A 22,531-nucleotide genomic window follows, 5' to 3' on the forward strand; every position below is an offset into this window, starting at 1 on the left:
CAGTCTGCCCTGTAGCCAGCTTTTCTTTTCCCTAAGACTGGCAGTCCTGCTGCAGAAATGAGACTCTACCTCCTCTTAGACCAGAAGACTGGAAAGACAGATACACACAGTGTCGTCTTATGACTAATTTGGGGTCATCACTGACTTCTTCCTGCCATATTCCAGCTCCCTGTCTGAACTGTGCACACCTTGACTAAGTAAAGCCATGCTGTACAGGGCCCCGGGCCGGGGCTGTCAGAAGGGCAGCACTCCTGTTTGCTGAACTTTCTACCTTCCTTCATCCACATTAGAATTGAGCCATCTGGATTTCTCTCTCATACAAACCAACAGTTGGTCTGTCTGCATCTCCCAACTACTACAAATTCCCAGGGGCAGGAACGGAGTCTTATTCATCACCACGCCACTCCTCACAGTCAATCTGGCACTGTGTTCACCTAATGAACATTCCCTGGCCACCTTCTGAGCCAGTGAGCTGATCAAGGCACTGAAGCTATGGGGATGAACCTTTCTAACCATCAGCTTCTGCATTCCCAGCCTCCACCACCCAGCTGAGAGGGGGACAAGTCTATGATCTGATAGCCAGCTGCATCAAATACATGAAGAAATACCCAGTAGGCCAATAGAACACAGAGGGCAAGTGACTGGTTTAGGGGGAGTAATGACGGACGCAGGTGCTCAAAGACATCTGCTGGACACAGTGGAGCAGCCCTTTAATCCCAACCCTGGGCAGAGGCAGGCAGATCTCTGTGAGTTCAAGGACAACCTGGTCTACATAATGAGTACCAGGACAGTCAGGTATACACATTAAGACCCTGGAGAGAGATGGGGTGGGGATAAAGAGACAACCATACAGGAAGGTCAGAAGATCTTGAACGTGGCTCATGGTCCTAATCTTTACTTCTCACTGAATCTGCTTTCAAACCTGTAAAATGAGAATTTTCTTCTTTTTGTAGACAGCGAATAAGATCATGTATGCAGTATCAGGTGTGATAGCAAGCATGGTTTGACACATGGCAGGTTGCCAGTGATATTTTTCGAAGGCACGGATGTTTCGAAGAAAGCTCAGGCCCCAGCATGCAGGCTTTGAGCTTCCACCCTCTTCCTCTGCCCTCAGAACTAATGAAAAAACCAGTCCTGAGCTCTCATCTCCTTGTCTTGCTTACTGAACAACATTGGGACACAGATAACCCACCAACACTCCTTCATCCTTGCCTGCCCTGTTCCAGGTCCCAGACCAAAGGCATGGCTTGTGAGGTAAGCCTGGAGAGAAGCTGCTCCCTCCATACCTCTCTTCTTGAAGACCTAGCAGGTGCGGCAGTTTGGTGCCCACAGTCTCCACCCTCCAGCCTGCTAACAGCTGGACATGTTGCCTTACTCGAGCACCTCAAGACTATCAAGAAGGCAGTTCCTTACTAGGGTTGGGCGATGAAGCCTCTCTGTGTGCTCATGTCTCCAACCTCATCAGGGCCATAGACCCCGCACAGCATGATTGGGTTTGGAAGTACGGCTCCAGAAAGTTTCTTCTTCTTCTTTTTTGTGTTTTGTTTGTTTGTTTGTTTTTCAAGACAGGGTTTTTCTATAGCTGTGGAGCCTGTCCTAACTAGCTCTTGTAGACCAGGCTGGCCTCGAACTCACAGAGATCCACCTGACTCTGCCTTCCGAGTTCTGGGATTAAAGGCGTGCGCCACCACCACCCAGACAAAAATCCAAAATTCTTGACATATGTATTAAACCCAAACATTTACAAGGTATGTCATACTTTTCTCAACATCTATAAGCATTTACAAATATCATTAGATCAATTCCAGTAAGAGTACAATGACATTGCTGTTATCAAATACCAGTTCCAGTCTCTGAACAGCAGCTAAACCCTTAGTCTGCCCACGTCTTAAGTGAAGAGGGATTTAGTCATTTTTTATTTTGAGTCTTTCTTTCCCTGAGGCCGGAGCTTAAGTCTTAGTTTTCAGCTTTATATTTTAATGAAAATGAGTTCTGTGTCCCAAAGATTAAAACCTTCAGATGTTTAGTCTGCATTTCAGCTCCAAAGCAAACAAAACATGATTCAAACTGCAGAAAATTGTAGTCACTGTGGTTAGGCCATCTCAGCAGGGCCTCTGGGTCTCTGTGTATCCCAAGTGTCTGGAACTAGCTCAGCATCTGTCCCTCAGGGCAGGTGGCATTCCTGGGTGAGGTGAGCAGAATTCAGCTGCCAGAAGCAGGAAACACACTTGGCAATTATCTCAGCATGGTCTCTTTGTCCGGAATCTCTAGAGAATGGCGGCAGTGACAGGTCCTGGGATCACCTCTCCTCTCTGTGTGGGCCATGGACTCTTTAATTCCCTTTTCCAACTCCACCATGGGCGTTTGCAGCTACGATGTCATCGGGTCTGCCACTCCTTTACTGTATATGCAGTCATCTCATCCAGCTCTGTTTTCTTTCTGTGAAATAAAAACATAAACACATACTCAACCCCAAATATACATAGGTCGGATCTTTATATAATTCATTGCAAGGGCTTTTGTTTTTTTTTTAACCTTGCCTTAACAAAAGTCACCTTGGTGTCACCATGTCACACATATCTTCTACAGAACTGTCTTCAACTTTTATCCTCTTAAGTTGTTATCAAGGAGCCATATTATGCTCTGTAATTCCTTTTCATTATTAACCGTATATGCAGTCCCTCCTTCCATTGGAAGAGCCATTTGTAAAATTTAGCATAACATCCTTTAAGAGATCTTTAGCTATAACATTGGCAAATATAGTTGTGCAAATTGTAACAACTATCATCTCGGAAAATATTATTACTCTGGCCTTTAAATTGAGCAAACACAGTTGTCCAAGAATTATTATCCTAAAATTATCAATTAATCTATTGTTTAGTATAAGAAGCTTTGATCATAGTCAATATTCTGTTAGCTATCTCCGAGATTTTATCTTGTTCTTTTGTATTAACAAGCTACTGACCTAAATGAAAAGTTTGATATCTTAACTGGCAAAAACTGGGAAGATGCAGCTCTAAAAAGCATTCTGTTTTTTCCGAAAACTGCTGTAGAATAAGTCTTGTACTTAATACACACTTGTCATAGCTGAATCATAATTAAGATACTGTACTTGTACATTATTGTATACTTTACCCGTTGATCTATATTTTACCTGCTTGAGTACCTGTCTGGAAGCTTCTATAAACTCTCTATTGGAAATTGGCCCATTGCTTCCTTTAAGAATTTTACTTAGTGGCTCAATATCTCCCATAAGAATATTGTAACTAAGGCTTTAACCATTGTATAAATAATTAAAAGTTTGTGAACTATCTTCCTGTAAAGTTGTAAGTCTGCCTAGCCGATAGGAAAATGGAAAAAGAATGCATATTTAACTAATGATGCAGGCCTAACTAGACATCAACATGTAGAAGAACGAAAACAGATCCATATTTATCTCTATGTACAAAATTCAAGTTTAAATGGATCAAAGATCTGAACATAAAACCAACCACATTGAGCCTCACAGAAAAAGTTAAGAGTACACTTTGGCACATCTCAAACACAGCCTCAGTGGCACAGACCTTGAGAGAAACAATAAATAAATCAGATCTCCTGAACTGAGAAGCTACTGTATAGCAAAGGACATATAACAAGACATAATATCAGTCTAAAGAATGAGAAAATATCTTTACTAACCACTTAATCCTCTCAAAAAACATACAAAAAAACCTTAGGAAATTAGTCATCAAAAGAATAATCCAATAAAAATATGTGTTACAGACCTAAACTTAAAACTCTCGACAGATGAACTTAATGCTGACACATAATAAAATTTTTAGTCATTAGAGAAATGCAACTATGAGATTCCATCTTTTCCCTGTAAGAATGGCCAAGATTAAAGACACCTGTGACAGTTTGTGCTGAAGAGAGTGTGGGGGAAGGAGAAACTCCTCCACTGCTGGTGGAAGTGCAAACTGGCACAGCCGCTTTGGAACTTAGTATGGCAATTTCTCAAAACTAGGCAACCCTCTACCTTAAGACTCAGCAACACTCCTTTTGTGCCTATATACAGAAGATGCCCAACCACACCATAAGGACACGTGCTCAACTCTGTTTACAGCAGAATTACTTTATCATAGCCAGAACCCAAAATGCACCTCTTCTGCACATATGATAAATGAGAGACATCATCCTTTACAATAGCTATAAATACAACAAAATATTTTGGAGTAACTCTAACCACACAAATGGAAAACCTTGGATGATAAGAACTCCGATCTTTTAAGAAAGAAACTTAAGCTGGCGGTGGTGGTGCGCACCTTTAATCCCAGCACTCGGCAGGCAGAGGCAGGCAGATCTCTGTGAGTTCGAGGCTACCCTGGTCTAAAATAGCTAGTTTCAGGACAGGTTCAAAAAAAATAGAAAAGAAAAGAAAAGAAAAGAAAGAAAGAAAGAAAGAAAGAAAGAAAAGGAAAGGAAAGGAAACTTAAGACATTAGAAAAAAGAAAGATCTATTCTCTTGGGAAAGTAGAACCAACGTAGCAAAACTGACAATCTTACTGTAATTAATCTACAGATTTAATGCAAATGTCCGTTATAATTATGACAAAATTTATTTATTTATTTATTTATTTAATATGTATACAATATTCTGTCTGTGTGTATGTCTGCTGGCCAGAAGAGGGCACCAGACCCATTACAGATGGCTGAGAGCCACCATGTGGTTGCTAGGAATTGAACTCAGGACCTTTGGAAGAATAGGCAATGCTCTTAACCACTGATCCATCTCTCCAGCCCATAACAAAATATTTTTACAGACCTTGAAACAACAATCCTCAACTTTATAAGAAAAGATAAAAGCTCAGGATAGCCCAAACACTCTTAAAACCCTACACAATCATGGCACTTCTAAATGCATCACAATCTCTGACTTTAAAAACTTTACTGCAGAGCCACAGTACTGAAATCAATCCACCTTGGATACAAATTCACAAACCTACAAACAGCAGATTGCTGACAAAGGAGCAAAATTGTGAAATGAACAAGAAACATATTTAACCTACTTATTTATTTTTGATTGTCCTGAAGCTACAGCTCTCAGGGATACTTCAATTCAAACCTGCCTTTCAGCTTCTGGTTGAAGCTGCGCCACACTGCAGGGGGTACGACACAGGAGCTGCCTGCCTGTCTGCCTGTCTGCCAGCTCTGGAAGGCATAGCAGCCTGGATTTTACCCTTACTCCTCCTGTCTTGAGGGACTCCTTGAGTCTGTGGAAAAACAAATTCTATTTACCGAATGCTTGTCCCATGGTATGATTTTTACCTTGCATCACTGTGCAGAAACCTCCGGATCTGATGGTGGGTGGTCCATGGAGATTCTTCCCTGAGCAGGTGCTGAGCTGCTGGCTGCAGTGGCTCAATGGCTGGATAGGCCTGTCCCCTGTCTGCAGCAACATTCCTCAAACCCACACAGCGTTGTCAGGTCCCTGTTTGGGTGCCATTTGTCCTGACCAGTGAAGTATGAACGGAGATTCTGAACCCTGTCGACAAGGAATGAAGAGACAAGAGACATGAGAAACAGACAGCAAGTCTGCATTCTGATCAAGCTGCCAACTTTATTTTTTTCTCAGGAATATTATATAGCAGAAGGCAGGGGGAGGGGATGGGAGGTTGCTGGAATGTCAGGTCTAGAGACTTCCCAAGCTGATGGGAAGAGATAAGGAAATGCTAAGGGTCTGTCACTAGTTACTAACAAGGGGAATGCTAATTACTTCTGGGGCCTGGGACCCCCATGTCTGCAGGGGATCTTAACCCAGGGGGGGATAAGGGTGATCCTAGGCCCTGAACTTGCCCTACAAGGATTCCTGAAGAGCTAACTTAATTTATGACTGAGATGGCTATAACCAAATACAGGTCTTTGCTTCCAGCAGGTTTTTCTGTCTGTCCTGGAACTCGATCTGTAGACCAGGCTGGCCCTGAACTCACAGAGATCTGCCTGTCTCCCAAGTGCTGGGATTAAAGGCATGCACCACCACTGCCCAACCACATAAACTCTTAAAAAAAATAATAAAAAATTTTCATTTACCAAATTTACAAGACACTTACTAATGCCAAGGGGTTGTCAATGGCCAAGTGACTAAGGTCAGTGAAATAAGAAAAATTACAAGAAAGGATCCCGGAAGGTAGGGGCTCCTGATCTGCTCTAGGGAGCACACAAAGCAAATCATCTGGGCAAATACAGGAGCTGGGGAGGCCACACGGGCAGCCTACAAAGGGCTTGGGACAAGCAGAACGAGCTGGCAGCCTGGGTTCCGAACTTTTTCATACTTTCCATCCTGTCCTGACTTTATTCCCACTGCCCCCTTTTCTGGGTGTGAATTCTGTTTCCAGACAAGCTTGCTGGACAAGGTAGCAATTCAAAAACTCATCTGTGCCTTGGAATTCAAAGCAAGAATGTACTTAGGGTCACTTTTCTTCTTCTGCATGCTGGGAGGAGTTTATGACCCTGTCCACAACCTTGAAATTGTTCTGAGAATGACCCCCAATCTCCTAACCTACTCCACCCCAACCCCTCCGCACCCACCACACCCACATCCTATTTCCTAGTGCTCTTTGCACCAGTAGAGATCTGCCCATCCCTCTTCATTCCCTGGACCTTCTATTCTAGACTCTCCCAGAGCTTGTGACCCAACACAGCCCCACCCTCTCTTATACAAATACTCCCCTGGGGGAGACAGAGCCTCAGCCTTGCTGTCCCTGGCTCTGCACTCTCAGGTAAGGACCTGACTTTGCTTCCTAAAGGTAAAATAAGAGGGGGTCTGTGAGAGTGATGAGGTACCCGTGTGGTCTTAGTCTCTCTGGGTATGTACTTGTGTATTGAACTGCTGCCTCTGGGTCTTTGTGAGAACTTCGTACTTCTACACATGTCTGTCTGTTTCTAAAGGATTGTGTGTGTCTGTGTCAGGTGCTTGTGCATTTGTATGCATGTCTGCCTACCTGCCCTCCCCACCCTCCAGGCTGGCCCCTGTGCCTTCACCCTGCAGGAGTTAGGACTGACTGCCAGGCAGAAGGTCACCTAAGAGTTACAGGCTTGCATTTTCAGTCCCTTCTAGAGCTGACCATTCCTGTTTTTCAGAGAGCTAGGCCTGAGTGGAAACATCCCAGGGACTGTCTTTTCACTGCCTTTAGTTCAGATTTGGATTGAATAAAAGGTTTCCTTTACCTCCCCAAGTTCAGCCTTATGAGATCCTTCAAGCTCAACATTAGTCAGGGGTGAAAGAGTAGGGGCAACCTGGACTGGAGAGATGGCTCAGCAGTGAAGAGCACTGGCTGCTCTTTTGGAGGACCTGGGTTCAATTCCCAGCACTCAAAAAGTAGGAGTCCCCAGCCACATGTAACTTGGGTTTTTGGATATCTGTCATCCACCTCTGTCCTCTGTGGGTACTGCATATGATCACCTCTATCTGGCATCCCACCTCTATGCCAGGTGTTTATACAGAGACCTACATAGGGAGAGGTATCACAACCAGGGCGCCAGGTAGATATCCCGTTTTGTCTTGTGAAGGGACTGTGTGTGTGTGTGTGCAGACCTAGGAGGGGAGAAGCCAAGCAACCAGATCACTGCCAACAAAAACGTTCTCTGTTAACCACAGGTATTGCGTGTGTCACTTCCTGCTCTTGCCCCATAAAGATGTATCCAGGTAAGCATCATGGCTGGGAGGCTAGGAGGTAGAAGAGGGAAAAGAAGAGGAAGGAGAGTGGGGAGGGCAGAGGCAAGCAGTCAGCAATATCACAGCTCTGAGGGGCTATAGTGGGATGGACAGGCATGAGTGGGGGAGACTGCCTGGGGCCCAGATGGAGACAGAGGAGGAAGAATTGGGCTTTGCAACAATAGAATGCCTCCCTGATACCCTGAAATCTGACCAAGGCTAGGATAGCAGACCCCTGGCAGTGTGGACAAAAGCCTCACCTCCTACCTGGCCTGATGCCACCTGGGGGACTCAGCCAGCCTTGAGCCCATAGGGACACACAAGTGAGCTTCATATTGACTTCCAATACAAATCTGCTGTTAGTGGATGGATGAAGGAAGGAGTGTTTGTCGGGCAAGTGGCCAGGTCTGAGGAGCCTTGTTGAGGGTGGGGTGTGGACACAGAGCTAGCATCAGGGAGAAGGCAAGGGGTCCCCTTCAGGAGCAAAAGACTGACCCTGCTGTTTCTTTCCCCCCTTTCTTTCCAACAGGTCACAAGGTAAGAACATTCCCTACCCTTGTTCCCCTTGCCCACCCTAACATCCCCATCCTGGCCACTTCCTTCAGGTCCACCTCATTCTTAGACCAGCACTTCTGCCAGATGAAGTCAGGAAGACTCAGGCATCAGCCTGGGAAGGGCGGGATACTGCCATAGACACCCACTCCCTGCCAACTGCAACCTTCTCCTTGGCATTCTCTCTGTTTTCCCATCTGTCTCTCTCCTTTCCTTACTTCCCTCCCCTGGCCCAGCAGCTCACTCTCTCTTCCTGCTGCTTCCCAGCCTGTTCTGTGCTCCCCTGGCTGCCTGGCTCCAAAGCCCCAGTCCCACTGCAGGGCTCCTAGGACAGGCAGGCTTCTGCTAGGAAAAGAAGGGAAGGCTGCCTGCTCACCACCTCTCCCTCCCAACAGGCAGCAGCCACCAGGCTCCCTGCCACAGAAGGGGGTGGGGTGGATGAGGCTGTTTCCTAGCACAGCTGAGGCAGGGACTGCTGTAACTGGAAAGTCCCCAGTTCTGGAGACTGTCTCTCCCCACCTGTATTCCACCTCACTCAAACCCCTGAGTCGGGCGGGGGAGGTCAAAGCAGAGGAGGACATAATTCTACTCCCAGAATAGAGGGTGTAACCCCACCTCTACCCCACTGGACTTCACACCCCAGTCCCTAGCATTAACCATCCTGGCTAGTCTCCAGCTAAGAAAGGTTATACAACACTTTCCCGGGCCTCTTGGGTCTGAGAAGTGGCCATTAACTTTAATTTTACTTCTTCCCGTTTGAGTCTGGCAGTTGTGCAGAGGTGTTATATAGGCAGCCTGTGCATGCATCTGTGTGTACATGTGTGCATGCTATGTGCCCACCGCGGGAATACACCCAGATATAGCTATTTCGTTGTGTTTTTGTTTTATTTTGCTTTTTTTTTAAATGTTGGGTTTGTACTTTCTGGACAAATTCTCTACCATTGAACTCCATATCAAGACACACCTTCAAAATTGTATTCATTCATTTATTTATTTTCATTGTTTGAGAAAGGGTCTTACCACATAGCTTTGTTTTTGGGTTTTTTTTTTTTTTTGGTTTTTTGAGACAGGGTTTCTCTGTGGTTTTGGAGCCTATCCTGGAACTAGCTCTTGTAGACCAGGCTGGTCTCGAACTCACAGAGATCCGCCTGCCTCTGCCTCCCGAGTGCTGGGATTAAAGGTGTGTGCCTCACCACGTAGCTTTGAATGGCTTGGAGCTCTCTACGTAGACCAGGCTGGCCTTGAACTCACAGAGATCCTCCAGTCTCTGTCTCCTGAGTGCGGAATTAAAGGTGTGTGCCACCACTTCTGGCCAAAAATAAAAAATATATTAAAGACATGGCCTCATCCTGTATATACATACAGACCCTGGCTGGGCCTGGCTGATCACTATATAGATCAGGCTAGTCTCAAACTTACAGAGATCACCCTCTGCCACCTCAGAGGACTAAAGCCATGTACCACCACGTGCTACATATATATAAATTGAATACACTTCCTATCTACACACAAACACATCCTTTATTTCCTCCTCTTACCTTTGACCTGCCACAAAGCCTCAGAGCCTGGGTTTCCCCTACCTGGTGTCCAGGGAATTCTTCTCCAGCCTCCCCAGCTTCACCTTTGCTGTAAATACAGCAAGCCACCACTTGTAGCAAGGCAGAACCTGTAGCCTTTCTGCTAGGACCCCTGGGCCTGGGAAGGGGTCATGAGATAATTTTGCTTCTTACAAATAAATAACTTGAGGTCCAGGGATAGAGGTCAAAACTTTGCCAAGGGAATAAATCTAAAACAACAAGACTCTTCCCCTTTTCTTGCCCAGTTCTTAAGAGACTTCACTGCAAAAGGGGCAGGGCCAGGAGCAATTCCCTTGTTATCCAACTCCCCACCACAACCCCTTGCAGATGCCTAGGAATCCTGAGGCCCTTGGGGAGGGGAGGGAAAGAGGAGTTGACTGCAGCCATTGGCGGTGGCTTTGAATTCTGACACTTCCCTTTTGGTTTTCCACAGGGTCCTTGCCCTCCTCATGGTCCACCACCCCCTGGTCCACCACCCCCTGGCCCAGGACACTGTCCTTTGGGACCCCACCCTCCAGGACCTGCTTGCCCACCCCATGGTCATGGCCCTGGACACCCTGATCCTCACCATCACCACGGCCCTGGGCATCCTGGTCCTCACCATCCCCATGGCCCCGGGCACCCTGGTCCTCATCATCATCATGGTCCACATCACTGAAAAATGAGAAGACGAGAGGACACAAGATGAGACTACACTGAACCCCCAGCTGAACCAGCTCCCAGACTTACCCAGAATTTTCCCTCCAAATAAAGAGCCTCCTGGAGGCCATGTTTGTGTTCCTCAGAGGTTGTCTCTCTCCATATCGAACCTGGTACTCAGGGTCCAGTTCTATCTAAATACCTTGTTGTGAAAACCGGATGTCCATCTTGGCATTCCCAGAAGCATGACTTGGTAGTGACCACAACACAGGGCTGCTTAAGACTACTGATCCGAGGGACAGCGCCCTACTCTCTGTCCTTCCATTCCTGTCTGGCTGCTCTTGCAGTCTGCAAACATTCTCCCCATTTCCTGAAAACACACTGAACTCCCAACCTCCTTTTTTTTTTAATATTTATTTACTTATTATGTATACAATATTCTGTCTGTGTGTACGTCTGCAGGCCAGAAGAGGGCACCAGACCTCATTCCAGATGGTTGTGAGCCACCATGTGGTTGCCGGGAATTGAACTCAGGACCTTTGGAAGAGCAGGCAATGCTCTTAACCAGTGAGCCATCTCTCCAGCCCCCAACCTCCTTTTTTATTTTATCTTATTTTATCTTATGGAGCTATACATTTTTCTCTGCCCCCTCTACCACCAGCTTTTGCTGCACTCGCCTGACTCCCCCTCCAGGTGAGACTTGTTTCCGCTGTCTTTCATACCTTCGCGGTTTCCAAGCCTTCTGAGCCAGCCACAGCCCCTGCTCTTTCTCCTTAAAGCCCATTACGAAGAGGAACTTCTGTCTTTGCTGTACCCTTCCCTGCCCCTTTTCTGCTATAAACAGGTAGATATAAGCCGGTAGGAGCCATCTCATTGGCCCAGCCACACCCTGACCCCTGGTGCCAATTTAGCACCACCCTCAATCTATTCAGCCATCTGTAAGTCACTTGAAGCACTTGGTAAACCCCTAGATCCGCTCAGGCCATACTTTTGACCCCTGCCTTGCCTAGACCAGCACTTGGATACACTTGAGAGACATCTTCCATTCAAACCTCTTGAGTCTGACTCTCGGTCCCTCGCTTTCAGTCTTTGCCTATCCAAATCTATCCAGGATTCTTTCTACTCTGCTGTACACAGGCTTCTCATACATCTGCTATCCACCATAATTCTGCTCAGTCCTCCAGCCAGGCCTGCCTTATGACCAGCACCCCAATGTTCTTTTCCTTCACAGCTGGTCTCTGGTGAGGGCTGGCAAGTGCTTCCGAGTAGGTGGCTATCAGGCTGAGGTGGGGAGTGGTGGTGACTGCCAGAAAGGGGCTGGGCATGTCTCTCTCCTCCTCTCACTCCCTTTCCCCCTTGTGGCAAGACACTCTAAATAGGAAGTGGCCACAGACTCAGGTCCAAAGTGGGAGGATAGACCCAGCCTGAGCATCTAAACACATAGCCATAACCAAAGTACAAACTCCAGGTTTGCCAAGCGTGTCTTAGGACCAAGGTCAGTGTAGATGCAAGCACTCTCATGTAGCACCAAGTGCAGAGTCTCCAGAGAGACATTTCTTCAAGGTTTCAACAGTCTCAAAACAATTTTCAGCTTCTACTGATTAACCCAAACATAGCAAAGGCTTTGCTGAAACATTTCTCTCAAAGCCAGACACAAAGGCTGCTCATTACCTATCACTACAATGCAAACCAAAAGAAAGAAGACTTAGCTTTATCATTCAGGCCTCAACCCTGCTGCAAACCCCATGGTCTCCAGGCAGTCTGCCCTGTAGCCATCTTTTCTTTTCCCTAACTGGCAGTCCTGCTGCAGAAGTGAGACTCTACCTCCTCTTAGAGCAGAAGACTGGAAAGACAGCTACACAGTGTTGTCTTATGACTAATTTGGGGTCATCACTGACTCCTTCCTGCCATATTTCAGCTCCCTGTCTGAACTGTGCACACCTTGACAAAGTAAAGCCCTGCTGTGTATGGCCCCTGACCGGGGCTGTCAGAAGGGCAGCACTCCTGTTTGCTGAACTTTCCATCTTCCTCATCCCCATTAGAATTGAGCCATCTGGATTTCTTTCTCTTATAAACCAACATGTTGTTTTGTCTGCATCTCCCAACTACTATGAATCCCAGGGGCAGGAATGGAGTCTTATTTATCACCACGCTACTCCTCACAGTCAATCTGGCACTGTGTTCACCTAATGAACATTCCCTGGCCACCTTCTGAGCCAGTGAGCTGATCAGGCACTGAAGCTATAGGGATGAACCTTTCTAACCATCAGCTTCTGCATTCCCAGCCTCTCTCTCTCACCCTCTTCTCCCCTTTTTCCTTCCCCTCCACAATTTAACTAATAAATATCCAATTCTATTCTGTATAATGTGTCTGTCCATGTGCCTCCCACCTGCCGTCTGCTTACACCGCCAGGCCCGCCAGGCCCAGCCAGCCGCCTCATGGCTGGGCCAGCTGCCTTGGTTTGTGTACCTGCCACAAGCTGCCGGGACCCGAAAATCATGACCTTTTGGTGCCATGACTCGGATTCAAACCGAGGTTGCTGCGGCCACAACACTGAGTACTCGCCACACTACAATTACGGCGAGCCGCACATTTTGGTGCATTGTGACCTGGATAGGCACTCCTGCCTGGAACTCCTCTCCCAGGGTCAAGATCCTGAACCAGGGTTTGTCTACTAAAGCCACTGGCTTCCCAGCTTTAGTTGGTGAGTCTCTCCTGTTCTGCTATGGTTGCTTCCCTTAACTGAAATTGTGTTTGGACTGACCCGGGTCAGTCAGCCCACGTTAGCACTGTACACCCCATGCGGTGCATTCAACGGGGGACCCAAGGTCCCTCCTATTCTTCATCTTTTTTTCCACTTCTTCTCTTTTCTTTTTCTTACCTCGCCATAAAAGGCCGCTCAGAGCAGGCTCTGGCCTCTGGTTTCTGAGTCACCAGACCAGATCCAGCCAGGTCATAACACCCCACCCAGAGTTAGGCGACGCCCAGCTCACGGGTCCTGGGTGTTCAAGCCGATTTGCACCCCACCTATACAGGGAGACGTTCCTGTTATAGTGTTTCACGGGCTTTCACAATTTCGGCTATAAAAACAACCATTCATGTTCCCCTGCCTTTGTAAAATTCCATCCAGCTTTTTCAATTTCAGCCATGACATGGTGCAGTTATTTTGGTTCCAGCCTTTTGCTCCGCTCTGCAGCTTGTGGTGTGACAGGGCAGGTCACACCTTTAGGTCCCTCTTATTAGGCTTCAAATCCTTATAGCACAAAAATTATGGCTTTTTCATACAACGTGTGGCTGCCGCTATTTTGTCCAGGGTCAGGTGACTTTGCCACCATCTTGGCTAAGAGCCAGGTCAGGTGACAAAGTTCTCCCATCTTTACTGAAGTATACCCTGCCTTGTCCCCAGTTTTCACTAAATTCCTCTTGTTGAATCTGTTACATGTGTTTTGCGCAGTGGCATGCCTTTGGTAGGGCCCAGTAAGAGCATCCACTTTGCCCAATTCCTGTTCACTCTTTCTGTGTATAATAATTGTTCATTACATATCCTTTCAGACTACAAAATCAATAAGTCTCATGTTTTAAACTGGTATGTACTTTTAAGTCTCTTAAAATTATATTTAATCCAAACCTCATTTAAAATATATTAAGATGTTCTCTACTATTGTCAGTTCTGCCATTAACCTTCGATTGCAAGCAGTTTTTTCTTTCTGTCTTTTTATGAATGTAAATCTTACCTGTTAAGTTAAGAGCCAGTATAGTCAAGCTCAGACCCAACTCTCCAGACAGATTCTATACTGTAGTTATACCTAATAAACAGCCCTCAACTGCTCAGAGATCTGGGGAATGTGATATTAAATATTTAATTATTAAAAAACTTTTCATAACAAAATGGGACAGGTTGGCTCCTAGCAGCAGCACTCTACTTCCTCAAAAGAAGACAGAAGACAAATGAACACACAACAACATCCATCTACACTGGGCAAAACTGCCTTTCATCTAAGCTGAAGATCTCCTGAAGTGGAGAGAATCGCTGGAATTGACAGCCTAGCTGCTCAGGTCAAGGTAGGCCTGTCTTCCTACAGATTTCTTAGCCCACAGGAACGTCTGGAGCCTGGAAGGCCCTGTGCCAAACAGCAAAAGACAAATGCGACCTTCAGCGACAATGGAGGCCCCTAAAAGAGTAGCTCTGGGTGCCAACCAAGTAAATTCTCTATCATTTTTTAATCAGTAACTCAAGTAAAATCTTATCCTTCTCAAAGACCTCTGATACAGTTTGATAGCTGAGAGGTTTTGCCAGGTTAAAAAAAAAAAAACCTCACCAAACAAATTTCTCTCTTATGCTGCCTTCCATAATCTTAAAAATACTTTTCATTTTACAAAAATATGTCACAGTCATTATACAATGTATATGACTAAAACTTCTGTTTTCACAAACCCAAAGAATTCTTGTGAGTTCCAGGGAGCCGAATTAAAGGTTCCACCTTAAACAGGTCAGATACATCCCCCTAAATTTCCTGGTCCTAAATTTTTTTCCCTTAAATTTAACTTTGTTCAGTGTTCTGCCAATACCTTTAACAGGTATAAGAGACACGAGACATTTCCATACCACAAACACCAGACAGGAGCAAAGAGACCAGCTAGGCCAGGATGCAGCCAGCACACAGCCTTCTCAGGTTCCCACCCCCCAAAGATGACACCCACAAATAAGCTGGAAGCAGTCTTGGGAATCCACCGCCCCAATTCTGTCAACCTGTGATATCCAATCTCCCATTTTTTGTTATAAAAAAAGAGCTGGGAATGTTATGATTGTTCATCAATTTAAAAAAAAAAGCCACATCCACTCCCTGTAGCCCCCCTCCCTCCCTCGCAATCTTGGCTTCTCTGTTCCCATTCCTGCTCCCCCCTTCTTTCTCTCTCTCTGTCCTCTTTTCTCTCTTCCTTCTCTCTCCCCCACCTCCCTCTCTCTCTTTCACTGCCTTATCACCTTTTTCCTTCTTCTCCATAATTTAACTAATAAATATCCAATTCTATTCTGTACAATGTGCCTGTCCATGTGCCTCCCACCTGCTGCCTGCTCACACCGCCAGGCCTGCTGGGCCCAGCCCTCCACCTTATGGCTGAGCCAGCCACCTTGGTTTGTGGACCCACCACAAGCTGCCGGGAACCAAATATCATAACACAGGGGCTTCTGAATAGCTTACTTAGTTTGTGACTAAGATGGCTATAACTGAATGCAGGTCTTTGATTCCAGCAGGTTTCTCTGTCCTGGAACTTGCTCTGTAGACCAGGTTGGGCTGAACTCACAGAGATCCGCCTGCTTCTGCCTCCTGAGTGCTGGGATTGAAGGCATGTGCCACAACTGCCCTACCACATAAACTTTTAAAAAACTAATAAACAATTCTTTTATCAAATTTACTAGATGCTTACTAATGCCAAGAGGTTGTCAATGGCCAAATAACTGAGGTCAGTGAAATAAGAAAAATTAGAAGAAAGGATCCCAGAAGGTAGGGGCTCCTGATCTGCTCGAGGGAGCACACAAAGCAAATCATCTGGGCAAATACAGGAGCTTGGGCGGCCACACGGGCAGCCTACAAAGGGCTTGGGACAGGCAGAGCGAGCTGGCAGCCTGGGTTCCGAATTTTTTTCACCCTTTCCATCCTGTCCTGACTTTATTCCCACTGTCCCCTTTTCTGGGTGTGAATTCTGTTTACAGACAAGCTTGCTGGACTGGGTTGCAATTCAAAAACTCATCTGGACCTTGGAATCCAAGGCAAGAATGTGCTTAGGGTCACTTTTCTTCTTCTACGTGCTGGGAGGAGTAAATGACCTGTCCACGTGACCTTGAGATGGCTCTGAATGACCCCCCACTCTCTTCATCTGCTCCACCCACCCCTCCCCATCCACCACACCCCCATCCTATTTCCTAGTGCTCTTTGCCCTGGTAGAGATCTGCCCATCCCTCTTCATTCCCTGGACCTTCTATTCTAGACTCTCCCGGAGCATGTGACCCAACACAGCCCCACCCTCTCTTGTACAAATACTCCCCTGGGGGAGACAGAGCCTCAGCCTTGCTGTCCCTGGCTCTGCACTCTCAGGTAAGGACCTGACTTTTCTTACTAAATGTAAAATAAGAGGGGGCCTATGAGTGCGGATGAGGTACCCGTGTGGTCTTAGTCTCTCTGGGTATGTATTTGTGTATTGAACTGCTGCCTCCTGGTCTTTGTGAGGACATCGTACTTTGGCACAAGTCAGTACGTTTCTAAAGGATGTGTGTGTCTGTGTCAGGTGCTTGTGTATTTGTATGCATGTCTGCCTACCTGCCCTCCTTTCCCTCCAGGCTGGCTACTGATCCTTCACCCTGCAGGAGTTAGGACTGACTGCCAGGTAGAAGGTCACCTAAGCGTTATAGGCTTGCATTTTCAGTCCCTTCTACAGCTGACCATTCCTGTTTCTCAGAGAGCTAGGCCTGAGTGGAAACATCCCAGGGACTGTCTTTTCACTGCCTTTAGTTCAGGTTTGGATTGAATCAAGGGTTTCCTTTACCTCCCCAAGTTCAGCTTTGTGAGATCCTTCAAGCTCAACATTAGTCAGGGGTGAAAGAGTAGGGGCAACCTGGACTGGAGAGATGGCTCAGCAGTCAAGAGCACTGGCTGCTCTTCCGGACGACCTGGGTTCACTTCACAGCACCCACAAAGTAGGAGTCTTCCAGCCGCATGTAACTCCGGTTTTTGGATATCTGATATCCTCCCCTGTCCTCTGTGGACACTGCATATGAACATGGTGCTCAGCCATAAGTCCAGGCATAACACCCATACCCATAAAATTAAAAAGGATCAGCAAGTGAGAAAGACTATGGTCATAAAGTGGGACTGATTTCAACCGGACAGAACAAATCAATAAGAATGAGTGGTTTGGTGGGGCTGGGGGAGGCTCAATGGTAGAGAGCCGGCTTTCCAAGTACGAGGCTCTACATTTGATCTTCAGCTCTAGGTCTTTTTTATTAGAGGTGCATGCTTGTGTGTGTGTGTGTGTGTGTGTGTGTGTTTGTGTTAGTGTGGACGTCTGTGCAAAATGCTCATTTGCCATATGAGTTCAGAGAGCCAGAATACCTTTCGTCTTCAAGTGTATTGTGTTGTGGATACTGGACCATTCTGGGCTTGTTAATTGTTATTTGCATGCCAGGGCCCAAAAGATGAGGCTAGATCTCAACAGTTTCCCATGACGAGAGACTGGCAGTAGATGACAAATTGATACAGACCCTAAACCTCCCACCCTCTCCCAATCCTCACGGGAGGAGACAATAACAGGCAGTGGGAACCCTGGAAGGTTCCATTCATCTGGGAGGCAGGAACAAAGTTCTTAAGGTCTCCTGGGTCCCCAGAAGCCCATACTCATCAGGCTGTCTGCACCTCCCCACTCGGCTATAGCGACCTCTCCAGGTCTCTGCATCCCACCTCTATGCCAGGTGTTTATACAGAGACCTACATAGGGTGGGGTATCATCACCAGGGCGCCTGGCAGGCACCCCCTCTTGTCTTGTGAAGGGACTATGCGTGTGCAGCCCTAGGAGGGGAGAAGCAAAGCCACCAGATTACTGCCAACTAAAACATTCTCTGTTTACCACAGGTGTTGCGTGTGTCGCTTCCTGCACTCACCCCATGAAGATGGATCCAGGTAAGCAGCATGGCTGGGAGTCTAGGAGGTAGAAGAGGGAAAAGAAGAGGAAGGAGAGTGGGGAGGGCAGAGGCAAGCAGTCAGCCATATCTACTGAAAGCCAAGTGTGCTTGCATGTGTGTACAGGTGTGTGTGCAGGGTGCCAAGATGCAAACAAACTTTCGTATTGCGAAGCACACATTATAGTTGAAGAAACAAGTGTGCATGTTTTTCATCTCACTAGCTCTTCAACTTGAGGAGACAAAAAGGTGGGTTCACCTCCCAGGGTGCACATGAGGCCAGGGATGTCAGGCATGATGCTCAAAGTGAGCTCATGAAAAGCACTGTCAGGTCTGGAGCTCAAAGCCCAGCAGCCCTGCCGCTGGATCCCCAGGTCTGCAGCACAAAGCTCAACAGCCCTGCCCTGGATCCCCAGGTCTAGGGTGCACAGCTGAGAGGCACAGCTGCTGTTCCCCTCAAAAGATGCAAAGGAACTAGAACTCCCATCAAAGGTTACCTTTTGGGACACCCAGTACCACATAGGTGGCTTCTGCAGAATGAACTGTTGTGTCCACTCTGGGGATCTCCGCACCTCAGTGATGTGGAACACCTGCTGGATAGTGAGGTAGAGCCATGCTAGAGAGATTTCCAGGCAGCAGACAGTGTGAGCAAAGGCCCTGAGCTGAGAGCAGAAGGTTGTGACCAGGATGTAACAGCAGCCACCACACAGCTCTCAGGGGCTATAGTGGGATGGACAGGCATGAGTGGGGGAGACTGCCTGGGGCCCAGATGGAGACAGAGGAGGAAGAATTGGGCTTTGCAACAATAGAATGCCTCCATGATGCCCTGAAATCTGACCAAGGCTAGGATAGCAGACCCCTGGCAATGTGGACAAAAGCCTCACCTCCTACCTGGCCTGATGCCACCTGGGGGACTCAGCCAGCCTTGAGCCCATAGGGACACACAAGTGAGCTTCATATTGACTTCCAATACAAATCTGCTGTTAGTGGATGGATGAAGGAAGGAGTGTTTGTCGGGCAAGTGGCCAGGTCTGAGGAGCCTTGTTGAACATGGGGTGTGGATACAGAGCTAGCATCAGGGAGAAGGCAAGGGGTCCCCTTCAGGAGCAAAAGACTGACCCTGCTGTTTCTTTCCCCCCTTTCTCTCCAACAGGTTACTGGGTAAGAACATTCTCTACCCTTGTTCCCCTTGCCCACCCTAACATCCCCATCCTGGCCACTTCCTTCAGGTCCACCTCATTCTTAGACCAGCACTTCTGCCAGATGAAGTCAGGAAGACTCAGGCATCAGCCTGGGGAGGGCGGGATACTGCCATAGACACCCACCCCCTGCCAACTGCAACCTTCTCCTTGGCATTCTCTCTGTTTTCCCATCTGTCTCTCTCTTTTCCTTACTTCCCTCCCCTGGCCCAGCAGCTCACTCTCTCTTCCTGCTGCTTCCCAGCCTGTTCTGTGCTCCCCTGGCTGCCTGGCTCCAAAGCCCCAGTCCCACTGCAGGGCTCCTAGGACAGGCAGGCTTCTGCTAGGGAAAGAAGGGAAGGCTGCCAGCTCACCACCTCTCCCTCCCAACAGGCAGCAGCCACCAAGCTCCCTAGCTGGATCTATGACCTTCCACAGAAATGGGGGGTGGGGATGCGGCTGTTTCTTAGCACAGCTGGGGCAGGGAGTCCTCTAACTGGAAAGTCCCCAGTTCTGGAGACTGTCTCTCCCCACCTGTATTCCACCTCACTCGAACCCCTGAGGTGGAGGGGGTGCAGTTTAAAGCAGAGTAGGGAATCATCCTACTACCAGAATAGGGGGTATAACCCCATCTCTACCCCTCTGGACTCCACACCCCAGTGCCCTAGCACTAACCTTCTTGGCTGGTCTCCAGCTAAGAAAGGTTATACAACACTTTCCCGGGCCTCTTGGGTCTGAGAAGTGGACATTAACTTTACTTCCACTTATTCCTGTTTGAGTCTGGCAGGTGTTCAGAGGCATTATATAGGCACCCTGTGCACACATCTGTGTGTACATGTGTGCATGCTATGTGCCTACCACGGTAATATACCCAGACATGCCTATTTTGTTGTGTTTTTGTTTTGTTTTATTTTGCTTTTTTTTTAAATGTTGGGTTTGTACTTTCTGGACAAATTCTCTACCATTGAACTCTATACCAAGACACACCTTCAAAATTGTATTCATTCATTTATTTATTCTCATTGTTTGAGAAAGGGTCTCACCACATAGCTTTGACTGTCCTCGAGCTCCCTATGTAGACTAGGCTGGCCTTGAGCTCACAGAGATCCACCAGTCTCTTGAGTGTCAAATTAAAGTTGTGTGCCACCACTACTGGCCAAAAATAAAAAAAATAAATTAAACACAGGGACTCATTCTGTATATGCATACAGACCCTGGCTGGGCTGAACCTCACTATATAGAGCAGGCTAGTCTCAAACTTACAGAGATCACCCTCTGCCACCTCAGAGGATTAAAGCCATGTGCCACCACGTGCTACATATATATAAACTGAATGCACTTCCTATCTACACACAAACACATCCTTTATTTCCTCCTCTTACCTTTGACCTGCCACAAAGCCTCAGAGCCTGGGTTTCCCCTCCCTGGTGTCCGGGGAATTCTTCTCCTGCCTCCCCAGCTTCACCTTTGCTGTAAATACAGCAAGCCACCACTTGTAGCAAGGCAGAACCTGTAGCCTTTCTGCTAGGACCCCTGGGCCTGGGAAGGGGTCATGAGATAATTTTGCTTCTTACAAATAAATAACTTGAGGTCCAGGGATAGAGGTCAAAACTTTGCCAAGGGAATAAATCTAAAACAACAAGACTCTTCCCCTTTTCTTGCCCAGTTCTTAAGAGACTTCACTGCAAAAGGGGCAGGGCCAGGAGCAATTCCCTTGTTATCCAACTCCCCACCACAACCCCTTCCAGATGCCTAGGAATCCTGAGGCCCTTGGGGAGGGGAGGGAAAGACAAGTTGACACTGCCATTGGCGGTGGCTTTGAAGTCTGACACTTCCCTTTTGGTTTTCCACAGGGTCCTTGCCCTCCTCATGGTCCACCACCCCCTGGCCCAGGACACTGTCACCGTGGTCCTCACCATCACCATGGCCCCGGGCACCATGGTCCTCACCATCACCATGGCCCCGGGCACCATGGTCCTCACCATCACCATGGCCCTGGGCATCCTGGTCCTCACCATCACCATGGCCCAGGACACCCTGGTCCTCACCATCACCATGGTCCTTGGCATCCTGGTCCTCACCATCACCATTGCCCTGGGCACCCTGGTTCTCACCATCACCATGGCCCCTGGCACCCTGGTCCTCACCATCACCATGGTCCACATCACTGAGAAATGAGAAGACTAGAGGACACAAGATGAGGAGGCTACACAGAACCCCCAGCTCACCCAGCTCCCAGACTTACCCAGAATTTTCCCTTCCAAATAAACAGCCTCCTGGAGGCCATGTTTGTGTTCCTCAGAGGTTGTCTTTCTTCATGTCCAACCTGGTACTCAGAGTCCAGTCTATCTAGATTTCCTTGTTGTGAAAACGGATGCCTTCTTGGCATTCCCAGAAGCATGACTTGGTAGTGACCACAACACAGGGCTTCTTAAGACTACTGATCCGAGGGACAGCGCCCTACTCTCTGACCTTCCATTCCTGTCTGGCTGCTCAGGTCGGTCTGCTCAGGTCGGTCTGCATACGTTCTCACCATTTCCTAAAAACACCCTGAACTCCTGACCTCCTTTTTAATTTTTTTTATTTTATTATCTTATTTTATCTCATCTTATGGAGCTATACATTTTTCTCTGCTCCCCTCCACCACCTCCTTTCTTGCAGTCTCCTGTCTCCTGCTCCAGGTGAGACTTGTTTCCACTGTCTTTCATTCCTTCTTGATTTCCAAGCCTTCTGAGCCAGCCACAGCCCCTGCTCTTTCTACTTAAACCCATTAGGAAGAGAAACTTCTGCCTTTGCTGCACCCTTCCCTGCCCCTTTTCTGCTACAAACAGGCAGATATAAGCCGGTAGGAGCCATCTCATAGGCCCAGCCACACCCTGATCCCCTGGCGCCAATTTATTACTGCCCTGAATCTCTCCAGCCAACTGTAAGTCACTGACGCACTAAGTCAACCCCTAGATCCGCTCACGCCATGCCCTTGACCCCTGCCTTGCCTAGACCAGCACTTGGACACACTTGAGAGACATCTTCCATTCAAACCTCTTGAGTCTGACTCTCGGTCCCTTGCTTTCAGTCTTTGCCTATCCAAATCTATCCAGGATTCTTTCTACTCTGCTGTACACAGGCTTCTCATACATCTGCTATCCACCATAATTCTGCTCAGTCCTCCAGCCAGGCCTGCCCTATGACCAGCACCCCAATGTTCTTTTCCTTCACAGCTGG

General features: G+C 47.5%; 1 protein-coding gene across 1 annotated transcript; it reads left to right on the forward strand.

The window, feature by feature from the left end:
• Nucleotides 1-12,897: 12,897 nt before the first annotated feature.
• LOC142844320 (uncharacterized) lies at nucleotides 12,898-21,610 on the forward strand. The gene is made up of 4 exons (XM_075962653.1): nucleotides 12,898-13,056; nucleotides 16,448-16,554; nucleotides 18,085-18,132; nucleotides 21,163-21,610. The coding sequence occupies exons 1-4, from the start codon at nucleotides 12,898-12,900 to the stop codon at nucleotides 21,485-21,487; spliced, it is 639 nt and encodes a 212-aa protein (XP_075818768.1). The 3' UTR covers nucleotides 21,488-21,610.
• The last annotated feature ends 921 nt before the right edge of the window (nucleotides 21,611-22,531 follow it).

This window comes from Microtus pennsylvanicus, chromosome 2 (assembly GCF_037038515.1).
Source record: "Microtus pennsylvanicus isolate mMicPen1 chromosome 2, mMicPen1.hap1, whole genome shotgun sequence".
Taxonomy (NCBI): Eukaryota; Metazoa; Chordata; class Mammalia; order Rodentia; family Cricetidae; genus Microtus; species Microtus pennsylvanicus.

Bases quoted from the DNA above. Each gene is read 5' to 3' on its own strand.
- LOC142844320 (XM_075962653.1), top strand. From the start codon at position 12,898: ATGGCTGGGCCAGCTGCCTTGGTTTGTGTACCTGCCACAAGCTGCCGG. The intron at 16,555-18,084 runs GTAAGGACCTGA...TGTTTACCACAG, and splicing joins CCCTGGCTCTGCACTCTCAG to GTGTTGCGTGTGTCGCTTCC. The intron at 18,133-21,162 runs GTAAGCAGCATG...GGTTTTCCACAG, and splicing joins CCCCATGAAGATGGATCCAG to GGTCCTTGCCCTCCTCATGG.